Below are 20,597 nucleotides of genomic sequence, written 5' to 3' on the forward strand. Positions count from 1 at the left end.
TTCTGCACATGGTCACTGTAAATCAGAGTGACTTGACACAACCCGTGCCAAACAAGCTGTACAAACAAAACAGAAACGACACAAGACGTCTTACTTAGTTAGCTAAAGGGGTTCCAGTCTGCCGTGAAGCATTCATGATTGTATACGGGTAAGAGTCTAGCTACATTTTCAGATATTATACATTTCTAATTTTGTCAGAAAGTCATTTTCATTTCAAGTTAAAGCGTACTGTTAGCTAGCTAGCGAGCGTTAGCTTGCTGGCTCGATAGCTAATGTTACGTGTATGATCTGTGTAGTAATATTATTCATAACTCAGAGAGCCATTTGCAATCCTAGTTATAGTCTAATGTTATCTAGCTAGCTAACATTGCACGTTGTTGGTTAGCTTTAGCTACCTGAAGATTCATTTCATGACAATCCGTTTGTATCGCTAGTAGTATGGTTTGGGATTCTGGTTCATTATTTAGCTAGCTAGCTACATGTCTAAGCAAAATACTGATTACGTGACCCATCAAGTTAGCCAGGTGTGTCTGAGGTGATTACGGTCATCTATTCTATTTCATGAAAATATGTACATGTCCAGACAAGTGACCCATCCACTTTGCTAGATGTGGATGGGGAGTGGTTATATAATTTATTTCACATGACCCATCAATTTAGACAAGTGTGTCTGGGTAATCATCATCTAATAATTATAAAGTGATTATAGAATACAAATTCTATTTTTGATATTGCTACTATGCAAATATGCAAGTAAACATTTCACTGTACTGTACCTTCTGTATCCTCTGCATGTGAGAAATAAGATTGTGTTTGATATAGTGTGTGTTTACCAGAGACAGTAATGTGAAGAACAACAAGACCTGCATCAAAGTCAGATGAGGATATAGGCCAAGGACTAGATTAAGTGCATTTTTACCTGGAGTTTTTCCTTATTGTAAGCTACTACTTTCACCACTTTTAGTCTTGAAGTCTTTGGTTTTTTACTACACTTACTTATTCACATGTGAATCATTAAAGAGATCTGTGGGGCTTAAGAGGGTGTGAATGATGTTGAAAAGGTATAGACAAAGAAGAGCTCTCCAGTACAGATCCACTTGCGGCCAAGATTCAGCCTCCTGGCAGAAGTAACCAGGTTTTTTGGCTAAAAGGCCCCGAATATAACCCCAAGCATAAATCAAAATCCACAAATAAATGGTTAATTGACCACCAAATCAACATTTTACAATGGCCATAAATCTCAGTCTCCGGACTTAAAAGCCACTGAAAACCTATGGTTTGAATTGAAGAGGCAGTCCATAAGCGCAGACAAAGGATATCAAGGATTTTGAAAGATTATGTATATAGATATGGTTTAAGATCCCTCCCAATGTGTTCTCCAATCTCATAAAACATTATAGAAAAAGGCTCAGTGCCATTATCCTCACAAGGTGAGGGATTGAAAGATATTGAAAACAGGGGTGCCAATAATTTTGACCCATATCTTTTTGAGATTTGTTTTTATTACTTGTTTAAAAAATCTATTTCGCTGAGCAATTGTATTAGTATAAATATATTTTTTTTAAATTGAGCATACAGTACAATATGTCTCACTATTTGTATCATTTATTTTATACAGTCTTTCTTGCTCATTTTTTATCAAGGGTGCCAATTATTATGTACCTGACTATAGCATTAGCCCTCTGGTGCTGTATTATGGATTGATCATGTCTGCGTGTTTGGGGATAGGGAAAGGGGATTGCACACCTGAATGCATACAACCGAAATGTGTCTACCGCATTTAACCAAACCCCTCTGAATCAAAGCGGTTCGGGGGGCTGCCTTAATCGACGTCCACGTCATCGGCTCGGACTCCTTCTCTGATGATAAGCCAAGGTAAGCTACTCCGGCCATTGTTGTCATCACACTGATCCTAATCACCTTGTTCGTCATAAGCAATAGGCCTCTATTGTTGCTGTTCTCATAAACATTTTCTGCAGGTGAATCCTAACGTGATTAGCCCAGTGATGTAACACTCACTGAAACAATCGGACGATAACAGACATCGGTATAACAGATCAGCTGAACGATCCATTGTTAACATTCTGTTCCCAAATTACCTACATTCACAAACAAGTAAGCCGCCTACCCTGAAGGGCTGGGACAAGAGGGATGACCAGTAGGCCTATTGTTTGAAATGATCTGCTTTGCCCTGATTTGACTCAACTTGGGTTGCAAAATTCCTGTAATTTTCCAAAAATTCCCAGGTTTTCCAGAAATCCTGGTTAGGATACCGGATATAGGCTATAGGATGTCTTTAAATTGACCAGAATGTTCTAACTACTCAGAACTGTGTGGTTCATGTACTTCACATAACCCCAGGTCAGTGCCCGGGATTGTTCTCCTGCAGAATAATCACACCTTTTTGTTTTATTACTTCCTTACTTAGGCCTTTGTATTCCTTGAGGAACATAGGCCATCCCTTTCGGTCTTTTGCCCTCCGCTCCAGACGTTGCCATGTCACACCCACAACCTTAATCGCTTGCTCTGCGCTTCGTCTCCAGGTAGTTCTAGGTCTTCTTCTTTTGCGAGTGTGTGACCTATCTAACTCTACTTTCTCCTCTTGAGTTGTTCTGCTATTGGTTCTTATTTGGTAGTTTCCCACAGCTTGATGTTGCTGATGATATCTGGCCAGTGGACTCCTAGAAGGTGTCTGAGACAGTGGTTGGGGAATGCTTGCAATTTGTTCAGTGTGTTAGTGGTGGTTCTCCATGCATCAGATCCGTACAGAACAATGTGTTGAATGCTGTTCTTGCTTCACAAATTCTTGCTTTGACATCTTAATCTGTCCCTCCGTAACACTACTTACTGTAGATAGGTGAATCTATCTATCTACCTCCTCTAGTTGGTTGTTTTCCATGGTTATGCGTGTGTTGTTTTTATTCTTGATCCTCATGATTTTGGTTTTCGGGAGGTTGATCTCAAGTTCAACGTAGCTGCTATTGTTTCTAGAGCAATGGTTCTCAACTGGTTTTGCCTCGGGACCCAATTTCAACCAGGTTGTCTCAGTCGCGATTTAATATTCACGCTGCCATTTGTTTGTTGCCAAAATGCAATCTGGAAAACTATGTTTAATGCTATATTGATAGTAAATGTACCAACATGACAAGGCAACAATAGTCCCATCTTCTTCATTGTCAATAATTACATTTTGCCCATATTCTTGATGAAGAATGTTAAACTCAATGGCCTGAGACCACAAAATCAAACAAATACGCAAAATAGCGCTTCTAATAACTCTATATTGAAAATACTGTGATTGAAGAAAAAATATAAAATTGTTACAAAATATAAGTTCATTATAATTTCTACACACGTTCGACCTGGTTTAAGTCGTTTAAGTTCATACAGGAGTATTTTTCATTAAAAAAATCTAGATATATTTTGATTTTCTTTTCTCAGACCCATTCAAAACCTCCCGCGTCCCAAACTTGGGTTGCGACCCACCAGTTGAGAATCGCTGTTCTGGAGTATGGGATTTTTCTGTATCTGCTGGTGAGTTTGTGCTAATAGTACCAAATCATCAGCCAAGTCTAGATCCTCTAGCTGTTCGGTCAGGCTCCACTGAATACCGGTTTGATTATTGGTTGTTTGTTTTATGATCCAGTTTACGCAAAGAAGGAAGAGGAAGGGAGAGGGCAGGCAGCCCTGCCGCACCCCATTAAGGACTTGGAACTTTTCTGTTGGACTTCCTTCATGATGGACTTGACATTGCATTCCTTGGTAGGTGTGCTTAATGATGTTGATGGATTTGGGTGGGATTCCATATTGTGCCATACTGTTCCACAGCTTCTCTCGGTCTATACTGTCAAAGCCTTTTTAAGTCAATGAAATCAACGTTTTTGTTTCATTACATCTGTTTATTTTGTGAGCGAGGTGTGACTGCTATTGGCCGCCGGTCTCAGTGTTTTTTTTTTTGTTCCAGCAGGAAAGGCCTGTCTGATTAGATCCGATGGCCATTGTTGGGGTCTAATGGTGACGTACGCATGGACACAGCACCAGATCTCTGACCTCACACTCACTAATGATATGAACAGATACCAGACAACTAGGCTGTAGCACCTTTACTGTAAGGCTGGGTTAAGGTGGAGCTACGACTACTTAATCTCTAATCGTGCTCATATTTGTATTTGCCTTGTGTATCTCCAATCCCTTTCTGGGCAGAGGGCAGGTGCCATGCTGTTAGATGACATGCTGCCAGCCTGCCAGCCTACTGTGCCCCTGCTCTGAGAGGTTCAACCGTTCAGACACAGAGATAGAAAAGATAGATCTGATTCATGGTGAGTTTAGTCATGAACCACCTGCGGCCATCTCTACTCTCCTCTGACAGATCTGACACCGGGGTTGCATTTTTATTGATCTGACTGTTGTGTTCCAAATGTTCCAGAGAGATACAAAAGATTGAATGCTCTATCTTACCTCTGCTACTGGGGATACATGGGAAACAGAGCAGAGGGAATCCAATAAAATGGATGTGAGCGTTGGGGCTATGCAGTCGCAGTGGCTCTCTTCTGTGTGAGGATGGCTGCACACATCTCAATAGTAAGTACAGGGACATGCCTTAAAAAAGGCCTTGCAGCCAAAATGATTAGAATGACAACCTGACAGTCAAATAGTGCATATGGTCTATGGTGTAGGGCTGGGCGATATGGCAAATAAATGATCACGATATCTATATATTTTTTCATTCGGTAACGATAATTATCACGATATTAATCAAGTAATGTTTAAAAGGTGCATATCTGCTTCAGACTCAAGAATGCCTAATGGCTGAACAAACCACTAGGAAGAGCGTTGGGCCAGTAACCGAAAGGTTGCTAGATCGAATCCCCGAGCTGACAAGGTAAAAATCTGTCGTTCTACCCCTGAACAAGGCAGTTAACCCACTGTTCCCCGATAGGCTGTCATTGTAAATAAGAAGTTGTTCTTAACTGACTTGCCTAGTTCAATAAAGGTTACATTGTTTTTAAAATATGTGAGCTACACATAAAATTATACTTTAAGGAAAATTGTTCCATGTTTGCGGCCAGGGGTACCTGGGGTCAATTAAATTGATAAGCCTCTGGAAACCTTCCTTTTTGACTGTGCTAATCGGTAGCATGTCCATAGCAATGCAATGCATAATAGCATTTGTGATGTCTTTGTCTTTTCGATGTTTGCTTGTAGGGCATAAATGCTGTCAGTGTTGACTGCTTTAGGCAAACATCCGTAGATTGGTTGGTGCTTGAGAGGCATTTATCAATACCGTGGCGCAAACTCAAACTTCCTGCATGTTCCAAAGAGTGATTTTGCTTCAGATGTTGATTTTGCTTCAGATGCCACTTCGTAGCCATCTGTCTACGGCACAATTTGCACCGAACATTGCTCTGCTCTTTGTCGGACTTCAAAAAGCCAAACCACTTCCAAATGACTGAAACAGTTTAACCCTTTTTATCAATAATGTCTTTGTTGGAAGCTGCTCCTTCTCCATGGCTATCGCTGCCAGTGTTTTCACCTACATCACTCATTTTCCTGATTAATAATGGCTACTCCATCACCCGAGGTGCTAAGAGGTTTTTAGTGGGCGTATACCTCTCCACATGCATGTTGTCCCTTCTCCGCACGTTCCTGCGTCACAGAGGTGAAATGGACTGTTGTACCTAATTATTCTATATCGACATTATCGAAAATGAATCTAAAACGTTTTTATATCGTCATTGAGGGAAGTAATTACCGCGATAATTATTGATATTGATTTATCGACCAGCCCTACTATGGTGTCTTTGTAGAACACTTCATGGACAACTACAGGACACCTCCAGGACACCCCCAGGACACCTACAGCACCCGGTGTCTCAGGAAGGCCAAAGAGATTATCAAGGACAACAACCACCCGAGCCACGGCCTGTTCACCCTGCTACCTCCAGAAGGCGAGGTCAGTACAGGTGCATCAAAGCTGGGACCGAGAGACTGAACAACAGCTTCTATCTCAAGGCCATCAGACTGTTAAACAGCCATCACTAGCCGGCTACCACCCGGTTACTCAACCCTGCACCTTAGAGGCTGCTGCCCTATATACATAGACATGGAATCACTGTCCACTTTAATAATGGAACACTAGTCACTTTAACAATGTTTACATACTGCTTTACTAATTTCATATGTATATACTGTATTGTACTGTATTTTAGTCAATGCCATTCCGACATTGCTCATCCTAATATTTATATATTTATTTTACTTTTAGATTTGTGTGTATCGTTGTGAATTGTTAGATACTACTGCACTGTTGGAGCTAGGAAGACAAGCATTTTACTACACCCGCAATAACATCTGCTAAATATGTGTATGTGACCAATACAATTTAATTTGATTTGATTTTTTAAAGCTATCACCTTCAAGAAAAATATACTGAACATTGAATCTGACAGTGGATCCCAGACAAAGTGATGCATGGTTACTCAAAGCAACTGGCCCTGCCAAGCACATATTCTGTCCAGTACAATGGTTGATAAACGCTCACTTCCACATACACGAACGTGCACGCACTTACACACACTACACACATAACAACGATGCAGATCTGGGGTGCTGGATGAGTCATTAGATCTTGACTGTTGCTGGTTATCATGAGTAAAGGGAACATTATCTCCAGCCATGGATCACTGCACCTCCCTTGACTTAAGCTGAGTGTGTGTGTGTGTGTGTGTGTGTGTGTGTGTGTGTGTGTGTGTGTGTGTGTGTGTGTGTGTGTGTGCGTGTGCGTGTGCGTGCATGTCTGAGTACCTGTGTGTGAGAGTGAGTGAAATAAGAGTGAGAGAAAAGGTGTGTGTGTGTGTGTGTGTGTGTGTGAGTGCATTCAGCATGCGTGTGTGAGGGAAAGAGAGGGCTAAGGAGGAGAGAACAGCACATCCTGAGAACGACGAGCTTCACATCTGGTAAGAAGACTAATACCAGCTTTGACTGACTGACTCACTCCCCAGCATGAAACACTCCTCTACCAAAAGACACAAAACAAGCTGTGAATGTGCAAACAACAATTACTGTATAGACGGTGAGTAGCGAGTTGAGTAACAAGGAAAGTATTTTATTGTTTAGAAATGGCACAGTATTATGCTGCTATGATGCTCTTCCTATCCAGACGAACAGTAATTTTCCGTGGAACATCACTACGCATGCATACGGCACGCACACACTTCTCCAACAAGCTGTCTATTGCCCCCCATGGAGCTCTGCAGCAGACTGCCCCCCCCCCAGTCTGGCTCTATATAGCCCACCTTAATAAAGATCTGTGTATCACAAGCAGCAAGGCAGGATGACAGAGATTGATGCTGCAGGAGAGGCGTCAGCAACACACACACACACCTCTCTCTCTCTCTCTCTCTCTCTCTCTCTCTCTCTCTCTCGTCTCTGCTGGTCCTATGGGTACACTGAGTGATGGCTTTGCCTCCAGAAGGATGCGATTCTGGCTGCACTATGACGTCACCAAAAGCCAATTTTCTTAACCTCCACCTCGGTCGCAGCAAAGTAACTGAGAGTGAGGCAATTTTTTCTAAGTTTGGGTATACACTATTTGATCCTGCACAGGACTAAATGGGGAGAAAGAGAGCTCTTGGGGAGAAAGGGAGCAGCTCATTTTACCCAGTTTCACCACCTGTCTGACTTGATTCTTGAGGCCCCACAGTGCCAATACCTCTGGGAGCAAATAAAGCGCAGAGCTCCATCTCAACTCCTACTGTACCATGGTACAGTATCTAAAAATAGACCTCACATTTCTTCTCTCCTCCCTCAGTACATCAAAGTGTATTAGGATTCACTGTATATGATTACTGTAGATACACTGCAGATGTTGTTACATTTCTGATTATTTCAATCATATTTCTACAAATAGAAATCCACATACAATGTTTATTTTATTACCATTATTAAAGTGCTCAGACCCAAGCCCACAAACATGGTAATAACATTACATGACAAATAGTGATGCATGATGAAAACGCCTTTAGATTGAGTCAAATTGTCAGTGCCAGCTACAGTAATGTTATTATTCCCACATTAACTCTGTTCCTGAAACTAATGCTTTGTCTTTAAGTATTTATAGCCATGTAATAATATTGAACATCGGCAGAGAAAGACAAGAACAGTAATTATCTCTCCAAAGTCCAACCCCAAAAAATCACTATGGCGACAAATGTGTTTGTGACAAATGAAAAGTGAGTCTGCCAACCTAACACTAAGCCACTCATTAATCCCTTCAATGAGAGCTGTGAAGTCTCGACTATCTAACTGCCAAACTATTGCTCTAAACCCAACGTCTTCTTTTGACAAAGACAACCGAGCGTCCTCTGTTGACAAAGACAGCACTACCTGTCTACAGGTCTGAGGAGTATAGAGGAAAAATCACTCTCCTACGTAGGTGTGTGTGTGTGTGTGTGTGTGTGTGTGTGTGTGTGTGTGTGTGTGTGTGTGTGTGTGTGTGTGTGTGTATGCGTGCCTGCTGAGTGCCAAATCCAAGGTGAACTGGGATTGTGTAACAGCCACTCAGCCTCTCTCTAGCCAGGTGAGGCTTTATTGTCATGGAGGTAAATGGCAGATTTAGTCTGGCATCTGCTTGTGCTCATACTGTCCTACTGGACCAGGAGCCATGGGGCTTTCAAGTACATACTCTAGTCTATTGTACCGCATTAGCACATGTTAACAACACGCTCCGAAAATAACAACACTGGCTTGAATTCAGAACGCAACACGCACTTTGAATAAGATCTGGTATTTTGGGCTTCGTACCTTGAATATCAAGACTGGATGTGAATATTTTAATCTTAATGAGGTAGTCCTAAGTAAAGAGGAAACTAAAGCAACATGTTAATCCCGTAAAACAAATGCAAGATGACTGTGGGGAGTGAAGTTCTAGTAATTCAGTCAGCAGGGGCTTGGTAGTGTTGGTAAATCAGGGACAGAGAGGATTAGGCTGGTCCATTATTAAACCTCCTAAGACTACAGTACCTGAAATCGGTCACTAGAATTACTGATAATAATTACTAATATGATTACATAACTTATTTTATTCATTTCACACCATTTTCAAAGTCAGAATGCAAAAAAACGGACATATGTTAGGAGCTTCTATTTTTGGTGACTTTGTCCTAGAACAGGGATCATCAACTAGATTCAGCCACGGTCAAATTTTTTCTTGAGTGGATGTTCGGGGGTCAGAACATAATTACAAATAATTTGTTCACTGCATATTGATCACAAGAAGCCCAAACAGATATAATATTTGACTAAAATATAATCATTTCAAACCTTGCTTATTGTTGTATGTGTCACGGATCCCCCTGGTACAGCTGCTCATTCCGTGCACCAGTTCCGGAGGTCTACGTCACCGGCCTCTAGGCGTCACTGAATTGCTTCATCACGCACACCTGGTTCCCATTTCCCCTGATTAGTAATTGTATAATTGTGCCCTTTGTTCACCATTTTCTTGGTCGGTTATTGTTCCCATGTCCGTTGGTCTTGTGAGTACCTGTGATTTGTTGTTTCGGCTTTCGTGCTGCATGTATTGTGCACTTGTGATTGCAGGTCTCGTCCCGTGTATTTATTAGAGGTTTAACTTCGCTCTTTTGTTTGGGTTACATCCCTGTGTTTTTGTTTACGTGTTTGTTTTGGGCTTCGTCCCCATGCCTTTTCATGGCATGTTGTATATTTTTGGGTGGAGTATTAAAACCCCCCATTACGTATCACTGCGCCTGTCTCCAATCATTTATACAACGTGACAGTATACAATAACATGTGTCTCATTACTATACGTGGGAATACTTACCAATTTTTCTGAGCAAATATTTTGGGGTTTGTTATTATCATTTTAGAATTTTCATTGTTGGACAAAAAACACTACAACATGTAAATCAGTTGGAACTGATTTCATAGTGTTTTTCTGGTATTTTAGGTCCAACAATGAAAATTCTAAAATGATGATGATGATAATAATAGTAATAATAACAATAATAATGAACCTAAACATATTGAAAATGCACTCATTTGATAAAAAGTTGTTTTTGACCAAAATTAAAACATGTAATTTTGTCACTTTCACAAACTTTTAGTAATGACAGGTTTGACTACTTAAGACATTGGCCTGAATCGAGGTTTTGCCTTGAGAATTCCAGAAAATGTATAACCAAGGACACATTTTTCACTCCTCCCATTGGACTTCCCAAACCCCAGTCTGGTCTGTCGAGTCTGCTCCGGAAGTATCGTGATGTTGTGCCTCTGGGTTTGACAACTTTGTGACGCCACCGCCCAGCTTCTTCAAGTGGGTGGTGCTTAGAAAATGTCTGCTCCCCGGCAGCCCTTACAGTGGATTCACACTATACAACCACATCGCACGGTTCAACATCGGAACCCATTCACTTTCAATGGAAGGAAAGCGAGAGAAGTGGAGTGAGTGGGGGGACCGTTGAGCTATGCAGGATGGATGGGCGAGGGAGCTGAACAGGGTGGGACTTTATACAATTCCTCTGTGATATCGCGATGCGAGTGACCATTTGGAGCTCACCATAGCTTCCAGCCGCTACTGGGTTGGCTGACAATGGCTGTTGATACGTAACACTACCTAGCTTGCATGCAAGCTTGTTAGCACCCACATGAAGGTGAGGATAGCATGGCTAGGTGAGTGCTGCTTCTATAGCGTAAATCCTTTGTTACACCGCAGAGCGAAGACAGACCGCTCGTTGTTTTTGTCTCTAGCACACGGACCTATACATATGACTTATATAGCTGTGTGATAATGAATGATGCCTACTGTACAAGCTTCCTTAACCTAAAATAAGTAAAGAAGTAATTTTGTATGGAAGTCCAAAACTTTATTTTATGCTGGAGACAGACACCTGGCATTATGGTCATTATTCCCCAGGGCCCTATATAATCTGCTCTGCGGAAAACGCAGACAGAATCACGGAATACAGACATTATAATGGAATTCAACAATATTCCAAATGTATTGAACTTAGTAGGAAATCAACTAAATCTATTCAACTGATAAGAACGTTCATTCATTTGCCCACAAAATGCATGTGATTAACATTTTCCTGCAACTTTCTGAAATGACACATGAATGCCCATGTCTCTCTGTGTGTGTGTGTGTGTGTGCCGTTAGCGATGATGCTAAGGATAACATTCTTCTGGTAGAGACGGAAAGGTTTTCCCAAAAGCCTTCTCAATTCAATGTTAACTACAAAGTAGTCTATGCCTACCTGGCAGTGTCACAGTATCCACAGAAGATGGCGCCCCTCCTCGGCCGGGCGGCGCTCGGCGGTCGTCGCCGCGGTCTACTAGCTGCCACCGATCTATGTTCTGTGTTCGTTGTGTTTTGTCTGTTTAAGTCCGCACCTGTTTCCGTTTCTGTAATTAGTAGGGGGGGTATTTAGTTTGTTCCTTGTGGTTTGTGTTTTGTGCGGGATTGTTTATTCGTCAGCGGGCAGGTCTGTGAACGTTTTGTGTTTTTTGCACATTTTTCCCCAGCGGATTCTCGCTAGAGGAATGTTATATTTGCCGGGCTGCGCCCTGTGCGTATCTTTGTTTTCTCGGGGTTAACTGTGTTCCCGTGTGGTCTCTGGGCACACCCTATGCCCTTTTGTTACGCCGAGTGGTTTTATTGGTGAAATAAATATACCGTTCTACGGCACAACTGGACTACGTCTCCTGCGTTTGACTCTGCCTTTTCCTCCTGCCTTACGGAATCGTGACAGGCAGAATGATATCAGGATTATTTACATCAATCCAGTGGCCATGTATTTTGCAAACTCCGCAATTATGAGTGCTACAGAAACATCGCTAACCAAACAATGCTTGCTGGAGTATTTCTGTCTGTAATAAAGCCCTTTTGTGGAGAAAAAACTAATTAGGATTGGTCTGGCTGCCAAGTGGGTGGGCCTATGCTCTCACAGGCCCACCCATGGCTGCACCACTGCCCAGTCATGTGAAATCCATAGATTAGGGCCTAATGAATTGATTTAAATTGACTGATTTCCTTATATGATCTGTAACTCAGTAAAATCTTTGAAATTGTTGCATGTTGCAATTATATTTTTGTTCAGTATAATATAGACATTTTACAAAGTATGAAAAGGCTTATTCATTCACGTCATGAATTCACTATGATATCATCACATTTGTATATGTTTTATTATACTTTTATGTACTAGATTATTTGGGTTGAAAGGTGTTTTTTTCCCCCCAGACATAAATATTGCCCTCTTGCTAGATTGATGAATACAATCATAGCGAAACAGTGTAAAAGTGCTGCCAGCTCAAGAAGTTTGAAGAATATAGTGATAAATAATGCATATCCATCTGAAAGCTCATCTGTAGACACACACACACACACACACACACACACACACACACACACACACTGGTGCATTCCTCTTCTATGGGGACTGAAACAGTGCTCGGTCCCCCTTGCAGCAAACAGACACACCGTCAAAATGAGTTCTGACAGCTCATCACTAAAGGAATGAGAAGAAAGTCTTTGTTCAGACAACCATGACAATGTGGCCATGTTGTCACTCAATCTGTCTGTTATATCCCACCAAACCCCTGAGACTATCCATGAAAGGGGAAACACGTGATTGAAAAAAAACAACACATTTATACTAAATTGAAACTCTGTACTGTACAATGTATTTGTACTATACTGGAACATATACTGTATACTGAAACTCTGAGGAGGAATGATTACCCATTCAGATTATCTAACCAATTAAAATGGCAATACCAAATTATTATCATACATTAAGAGCAGCCTGCTAAAGCTAAACCATTCAATCTCTATAATGACCATCAATTCATGACTAAATGAAAGGCGTAAGCATCCTTATATAACTCCCCTACATAGTCTATGTCCAAAATAGCAGCACCCTATTCCCTACATAGCACACTATTCTGACCAGAGCCCTATGGACCCTGGTCAAAAGCATTGGGGGACAAAGTACCCAATTGTCATACTGAGTAAAAGTAATGATACCTTCATAAAAAATGAAAACCATAAAAGTGAAATCCACCCTGTAAAATACTTCTTGACTAAACGTCTAAAATAATTTGTTTTTAAAATCTACTAGAGTATCGAAAGTAAATGTAATTGCTAAAATATACATAAGTATCAAAAGTAAACGTTTTTAAAAGGTAAGGATAGCCTGGGGCACACTCCAACCCTCACACATAATTTACAAACTAAGCATTTGTGTTTAGTGAGTCTGCCAGATCAGAGGCAGTAGGGATGAGCAGATGACCAGGCATGTTCTCTTGATAAGTGTGTCAATTTGACAATTTTTCTGTCCTGCTAAGCACTCAACACGTAACACATACTTCTGGGGGTCAGGGAAAATGTATGGAGTAAAAAGTACATTATTTTCTTTAGGAAAAGATATCAACAGTAAGGTAAAGTACAGATACCCCAAAAAACGACTTAGTACTTAAGTATTTTTACTTAAGTACTTCACACCACTGGTCAGAACGGTGCCATTTGGGATGCAAACATAGAAGACAGCAGTGGCCTGATGGTGTTATGACCCACACCTACATGTACACTACTATACATCCCCCTACTTACTGTACTGCCATGGCTTTGAGGAAGAGGATTAGATAGCACCTCCTGGAAGAACAGCCTAAACAATTCAATATTTTACTATCATTTCTGGCTTGGTATTTTCAAATCTTGAGGTACCCTTAAGCATCTGCAACACAGTCTTTCAGACAAGGTCACAGTCTTTCAGACAAGGTCAAACTCTTTCAAAGTTGCCCTCAGAAAATACAGCATGTCATGGTAAATACTTTCTCAGTAACCCTATGATGTCGCGTCTGAATGACAAAAGTAATCAACTTCATGTTTGAAGTGTGACTTTAGCTAGCGATATCAAAGGATAACTTGCGGCAATGCTGAGCATGTGTGTGTTTTAGAGAGAGAGAAAGAGAGAGAGAAGGACAGAGAGCGAGAGCGAGAGAGAGAGAGAGAGAGAGAGAGAAGGAGAAATAGACCGTTTGTTTCTCTTCACGTAGCTGCTACTGGATTAGCTAGAAACATTCCTCCTGACCGCTGTCTGTCTGTCTGTCAGCTGTTCCCCCATCCAGCCACAGTCTCTGGTTCGGCCTCTCTAAAGGTCACAGTCTAGTGGCATCCCTCCACTGCCTCTAATCTAATACTGATCAAGTAAACAATGAGTTGGAACTACTGTACATATTTTCCTAACCACGTGACCTGACCTAGAGAAACTCAACAGCTGACACTGGGGGTTTTATCCCCACGTCGGGCCACCTATACTGAATACATGTGTTCGCTCTAAGTTGATTTCGAAAAAAATGTGCTATATTATTATTACATTGTCTTATATGGAGTTTTCTTGACCTGAGACAATGCTTGGCTGCGGACACGTCGAGAAGCTAAAATAATGTCTACAGTATAAGTCTGCACAGCGTGTGCTACAGCCAGCGTTTGAGCTCACTCTCCAGACACTTCTGTCACTGCACAAAGAAAAGCAGAAGCCTGTCTGTGTTGAAGACTGTACTGTACATACTGCATGTTAGTTAGTACTAGTACAGGAAGGAAGCAGGAGAGTTGAGGTATGGGTCAATAATCTGACAGAGACCATTACGGTCCAAACATTGAGTCACTGTTATATGACTAGCTCTAATAACAAACCATTTGAAGATAGCAATCAGCCAGGAATCTTGTCATGGCCCTGAGAAAGCCACATCCCAAAAGGAGCCTCTATTTAAGTGGCTGATGAAAAGTGCAGAGGGGGAATCCAAAGCAGGGAGCCATGGCTAGCTAGCTCCATAAGCCTCCACAGGCTTATGTGGGAGAAAATGGCAGGAAATGTCTGGCCCATTGAACAATAAATCTCCCAGAGTAGAACTGGGCTGCCTGTCGGCGTTTCTAACCATCCTGGAACAGTACAGACCAGCAGGAACACATAGGACACAGGAGAACATGCAGGAGAACATGCAGGAGAACAGAACTCATGTCCACTACTGTTGCCGCCATGTTGGACACACGCGCACATACACGCACACAGACACACAAACTCACCATATCCATGAGTGCCTCCTGAAAGGGAAGTTGCTGAGGTGCATCATAGTCCTCTCCCTCGCCCCGTGGCAGAGTCCAGGCTTCATGAAGCCGCGTGATGAATCTTCCCTCTAACCTTTAAGACTCTATCTACACACACTGCCCTCCACACACTGTGACCACTCCCAAAACAACATCATGCCTGCCTGCCCCTTAGACTGCTCTGTGCTCTATACCATAGTAATGACACTGGAGGTCCACTTAGTCATTCCAGTGTTGGGCACAAAGTCAGCCTTTATGGAGTCATGTTATCAGCAGCTGGAATATGAATGGACTACATAATGCAAGGCCACCCCTGCTTGGATTAACAAAAGCAGTTTGGAGCATAAAAAATCCCCCCCCAAAAAATGCAGGGTAAACACAACTATAAACAAAATCCACCCAATATGACAACGAGCAAAACAAGAAAGCAGTGCTGTAATGCTTCAGCGGTGTGAAGGGGAGAGAGTCCTCAGCACTGTGACCCAGGAGTCCACACAGGATCAGCTACTAGCTTCTCAGGCGGCTGCTCTTTTTTCCGAGGGATTCTTCCGGCAAGGATCTGGAAATCGCTGTCCCACATCCTCATGGTGAACGGGTTCAGGGATTCATCTCTCCGGAAAACATTCCTTTTCCTGACAGCCAGGGAAGAAGGTCGGCACGGGAGCAGTCGACACTAGCGTGACAGGGCATGTCACACTCTCTCTCTCTCTCTGTCGATCTCTATCTCCCTCTCTTTCGCTATGTCTAGATCTTGCCTGTCCCCATGAGCTCCCGGGGTTGGAAGGGAAAGGGGGAAGAAAATGAGTGGAGCGCTGCGCTATTGTCCCTGCTCTCCCTATCGCTCTCTCACTCTCTCACTCCCTCCCTCCCACCCTCACAGGCAGTCAGTCAGTGGGATGTCCTGACCTTGTTATGTGTGTGCCTTCTCCTCCTGTGTACAGTGAGTTAAACCTATTGATCCTCTTAGAATTCACAGCTCACAGGCTTCATTCAGATTACAACTGGCAGGGAGAGGAGCGAAGAAAGCAGGAGGGAAGCTTTCCAGTCCTCTGAGGCTTGGTGTTGCTGACGTGTGCGTGTGCGTGCATGCGTGCCTGCGTGCGTGCGCATTTGTGATCAGAGTGTGGGAGAAGAGGTGACATCCATCATTTCCCAAATGTACGCATTGTTTGTTTTCTATCATTTATTTTCTCTCTCACCATGTTTCCTTCTCTATCTGTCCACCCTTCTACACACACTTTCTCTCCCTACTCCTCCCTTCTCTCTCTCTTTCTCTCACTGTGTGCCGACACACCATTGAACAATGACATTTCAGACTGCAGAACTAATGCTGGCTCATGTTTCTGCATCTGTATGTGTCTGTTAGTGTGCGTGTGTGAGTTTGTGTGCCTGCGTGCCGGCATGCGCGAGTGCGTGTGTGTGTAAGTGTGTGCTATCAAGCATTGGGCATCTTTAGGTATGTTCTTAGCAGGAAACATGCTACAGTAACAGTACACAGGATATAGGCACATGGACCAAGCCAACAACGATCTCTGTAATGTAGACGTCTTCTGAGAGATGCCTAACTATATCTAAACTCATTAAAATCCCAGGCGCTAATCTCAAACCCCTGATTACATATGATTTTACATACTATGGAGTTTATGTACTACAATTTTTGATGTCACATAGGACAAAAGAATAGTGAAACAGGACTGTGTTTCCGTCAATAAGCATGTAAAATATGCTGTACATTGTAGACATCTGTGACTGTAGACATCTCACTCTCTTGTGTGTGCGAGTGTGTGTCATAGAAAGGTATGGAGATCATTGCAAAGAAATAACACGTTTTTGCATAGACATTTTAAAGTAGTGAACTGGGTGGGGAGCGATCAGCCAATGATCAGAGCATTGTATTCTTTTTCAAATTGGTTTGCCTAGTTTGTAAATGGCTTTAAGCTATATGATCGCCATCTAGTGGCCACAATAAATAAACAACAAGATTTGGTTCAAGACTCCAGCACTGCAGGTGGCAGCTGTAAGTCACCAATATTAGCTTTTTTCAAACATAAAAATAATAAGAAAATGTACTATCATAAAACTTCAAATATTAGCCCGGGTGTTATTTTCTTCAATCACTGAACACAACCGGCGAATGTTAGTGATGGGAAACCGAGGCTTTCTTAAGGACAGTTGATTGCTCTGAGCTTCATTATCTGTTCACAATGCACATTAGTGACATCTGACGGTCAGCAATAAATTGTATGATTATCAGATTGAGTTTTTTTTTTCTCCTCAACTGTTTTCATCAAAACTCCGTATGTCGTTCGCTTCAGTAGCCTATAATCAGTTGGAATACCAGGTTTGCATCTTATATATATATCATGCGTCCCTTTTTTGTATTCAAGTTTACTATTTTTCAAAAACGGAATCTATGGCATTTTTTTATGATGCTTTAACACAGAAGCTTATACTATACTAAATAAAACAAATTATTTTAACAGTGCAGAGTGGCTTCACATAAAACAAAATACTGTAATACTGTGCCTTCAACAGGATTCCACCTCATGTCCCTAAATGTTCCATAGTGCTCTACTCTACCTACTACGCTACCAGCCAAATAAAACTTTTTGTACAAAATCTTAACTATATTTGTAAGTACGGTGTCCAGTAGAGATCGAAGTTTGAAAGCAGCAAAGACTCGAAGAAAGCACGGGAACCACAGTGGAATCAGTGGAATCTCACAACACGCGGTTTGAAAAAGCATGTGATCAAATGAAGCTTCGGACATCATTGATGACGTACTTCTGATCAAGTGATACATGCATCGGCACACTGCTCCGAAGTTAGTTCCTTAGCGATTTCGACGCATGACTCGAAGCTCCGGTATTAAACGAAACAACATTAGCGCTTATTAGAGACAGGCTTCTATTAGAGACAGGCTTCTATTTCCTTAATGCACACAGCTTTTGCTTAATATTTTTTTTAAAGATTACCACACTATTAATTGTGACCAGTATGACCAGTATAAAGATTATAATAAAAAATCCATTGCAGATCAGACTTGCAAAGGCTGCATACAGTATCATACACCCCGCCTATTTCGTGCTTCCTCACCATGGAGAGCTTGAATTTGATGTTGTGTTTTCCTTTTGGTGGCACCATGGCTAGCAACGATGACAGAAAAGTTTTATTTATGTTTTATGCAGATGACAGTGGGAATATCAGCGCTGTAGTAACCTCAACAATTACGTAGCTCAGTTGGTAGAGCATTGCAATTACGACACCAGGGTTGTGGGTTCGATTCCCTCGGGGGGCCAGTATGAAAGTGTACAAGAAGTTGCTCTGGATAAGAGTGCCTACTAATTTACAGAAATATAAACAATTCCTTTAGACCCGCAATTATTAGCTGAAATTTGTGCCGATACCTGGCTATTAAAAAGGACATGCAACGATTTGAGACTCAGATTTTAATAGAAATTTTACAGACCTTAAAATGGTGCTGCCAATTTTATGTGGTGCTGGTGCTGCCAAGTATGTGTGTGTGTGTGTGTATGTATGTGTGTGTGTGTGTGTGTGTGTGTGTGAGTGAGTGAGTGAGTGAGTGAGTGAGTGAGTGAGTGAGTGAGTGAGTGAGTGAGTGAGTGAGTGAGTGAGTGAGTGAGTGAGTGAGTGAGTGAGTGTGTGAGTGTGTGCGCACGTGATGCTGGGTTGAGGAAAGGGTTAGACCATTCTGACTATGTGAATGTGCATGTGTGAGCATTAAAACCATCATACTTACTGACTTTATTGTCCCCATGGGGAAATTTTGTTGCAGTGTCATGTACACATTTAAAGTGGCGTTTAAATACAAAACAACCCTGGCTCTGAGCCAGTTGCTGTGCTCTGAAATATAGGATTCAGTCCTGCCTCTTACACACATCCTGCCCAACGCACAGATCAGCAGTCTCTCAACTCCTGCCAGGAGTCAGACCGCCTCTCCCCCTCCAGAAACCCTCTCATCACCCCCCCCGTCAGAGAAAGAGAGAGAAGGGTGGAGGAGTGGAGAGGTGAAAGGAGGGGTGGTAAAGGGTTAATTTGGGAAGTAACCAAGTAGAGGAATTCCCTTCCTTTGACTATAATACATAGTGTACTGTGTATACTGTAATATTTTGATTTATTATAGACACACATATACTTGCACGCACACACACAATCATCCAAACAGGACTCTATCTCATCTAGCATCTTTGTGTTTAAATTGATGGTGGGTCCAGGTTATAAATAGCCTGTCTCTGTCCGTCTGTGGTGTTGTTACATAACGAAGATCCCAGTGTTGGGGCTGTACCCCTGCTTTACTGAACATGATGAGCTGTCACTAGCCATCCTGCAGCCTGCCACACTACAGACAGACAGGGGAGATGGAAAAGGCCATCGTGGTTGGTACCGAGACAGAGAGAGAGAGAAAGAGGGAGGGGGAGGGAGGGAGGGTGGGGTAAACATAGATCGACTGGAGATTGTAGAAATGGGAAATGGGAAAGGTCACAGTGGGTAAACATAGATCGACTGCAAGGCTCAGAGAGAGAGGGATGGGGAGAGAGAAGAGGAGAAAGAGCGATGGGAAGATATTTAAGGATGGGAGAGAGAGCAGGATGGGGAGAGAGAAGAGGAGAAAGAGGGATGGGAAGATATTTAAGGATGGGAGAGAGAGCAGGATGGGGAGAGGGAGACTTACAAGTCTTTTAGCTTTTCCAAAACCACAGAAGAAAAAAACAAGCATTTGTCTGTGACAAAACCAATTTATATCCTTTAGTACCATAATATTACTATTATTATTATTCCATCAACTCACATTTCCACGACAGATCATCATCTGAATATAATGATCGTCAGAACTTGACGACGAAATTAGTTTACGAAACATCAAATCTTTTTTTCATTCTACAGCAGCACTTTCATTAAACCAGCCATGCTGCTAACACAACAAAACAGCACATTATGGATTCCTACGCTCGGAACGGAAATGGATGCCAGAGGAAGAGGATATCGATTTCATGTGCGCTGACATTTAGCAAAGTCCTTTTCTTCCTTCATCTCTAGATCAATAGCTGAGAGAACAGTGCCGGTACAAGACAATAGAAAAGGTACAGTATCACAGAAAAGGTACAGTACAACAGAAAAGGTACATACAGTACAGTAGAAAAGGAACATACAGTACAGTAGAAAAGGAACATACAGTACAGTAGAAAAGGTACATGCAGTACAATAGAAAAGGTGCATACAGTACAGTAGAAAAGGAACATACAGTACAGTAGAAAAGGAACATACAGTACAGTAGAAAAGCTACATACAGTACAATAGAAAAGGTACATAGAGTACAACAGAAAAGGTACAGTACAACAGAAAAGGTACATACAGTACAACGGAAAACGTACATACAGTACAACAGAAAAGGTACATACAATACAATATAATGCCATTCCATTGCCATAGGGCATGATATAGTAATTTACAC

The 20,597-nt window shown here is 42.0% G+C and overlaps 1 protein-coding gene across 2 annotated transcripts in view; it reads right to left on the reverse strand.

The window, feature by feature from the left end:
• Nucleotides 1-20,597, reverse strand: part of LOC106580051 (cAMP-specific 3',5'-cyclic phosphodiesterase 4D) — a 278,153-nt gene that overhangs the window by 74,929 nt on the left and 182,627 nt on the right. The window contains exon 1 of one of the 2 annotated variants that reach the window (XM_014160619.2): nucleotides 15,104-15,956. The exons of the other annotated variant lie outside the window; for it this stretch is intronic. Within the exon in view, the coding sequence (XP_014016094.1) occupies nucleotides 15,104-15,189 (86 nt within the window). The 5' untranslated portion in view covers nucleotides 15,190-15,956. Of the gene's footprint in view, nucleotides 1-15,103; nucleotides 15,957-20,597 lie in introns of those variants that run through there. 2 annotated transcript variants of the gene reach the window in all.

This window comes from Salmo salar, chromosome ssa20 (assembly GCF_905237065.1).
Source record: "Salmo salar chromosome ssa20, Ssal_v3.1, whole genome shotgun sequence".
NCBI lineage: Eukaryota > Metazoa > Chordata > Actinopteri > Salmoniformes > Salmonidae > Salmo > Salmo salar.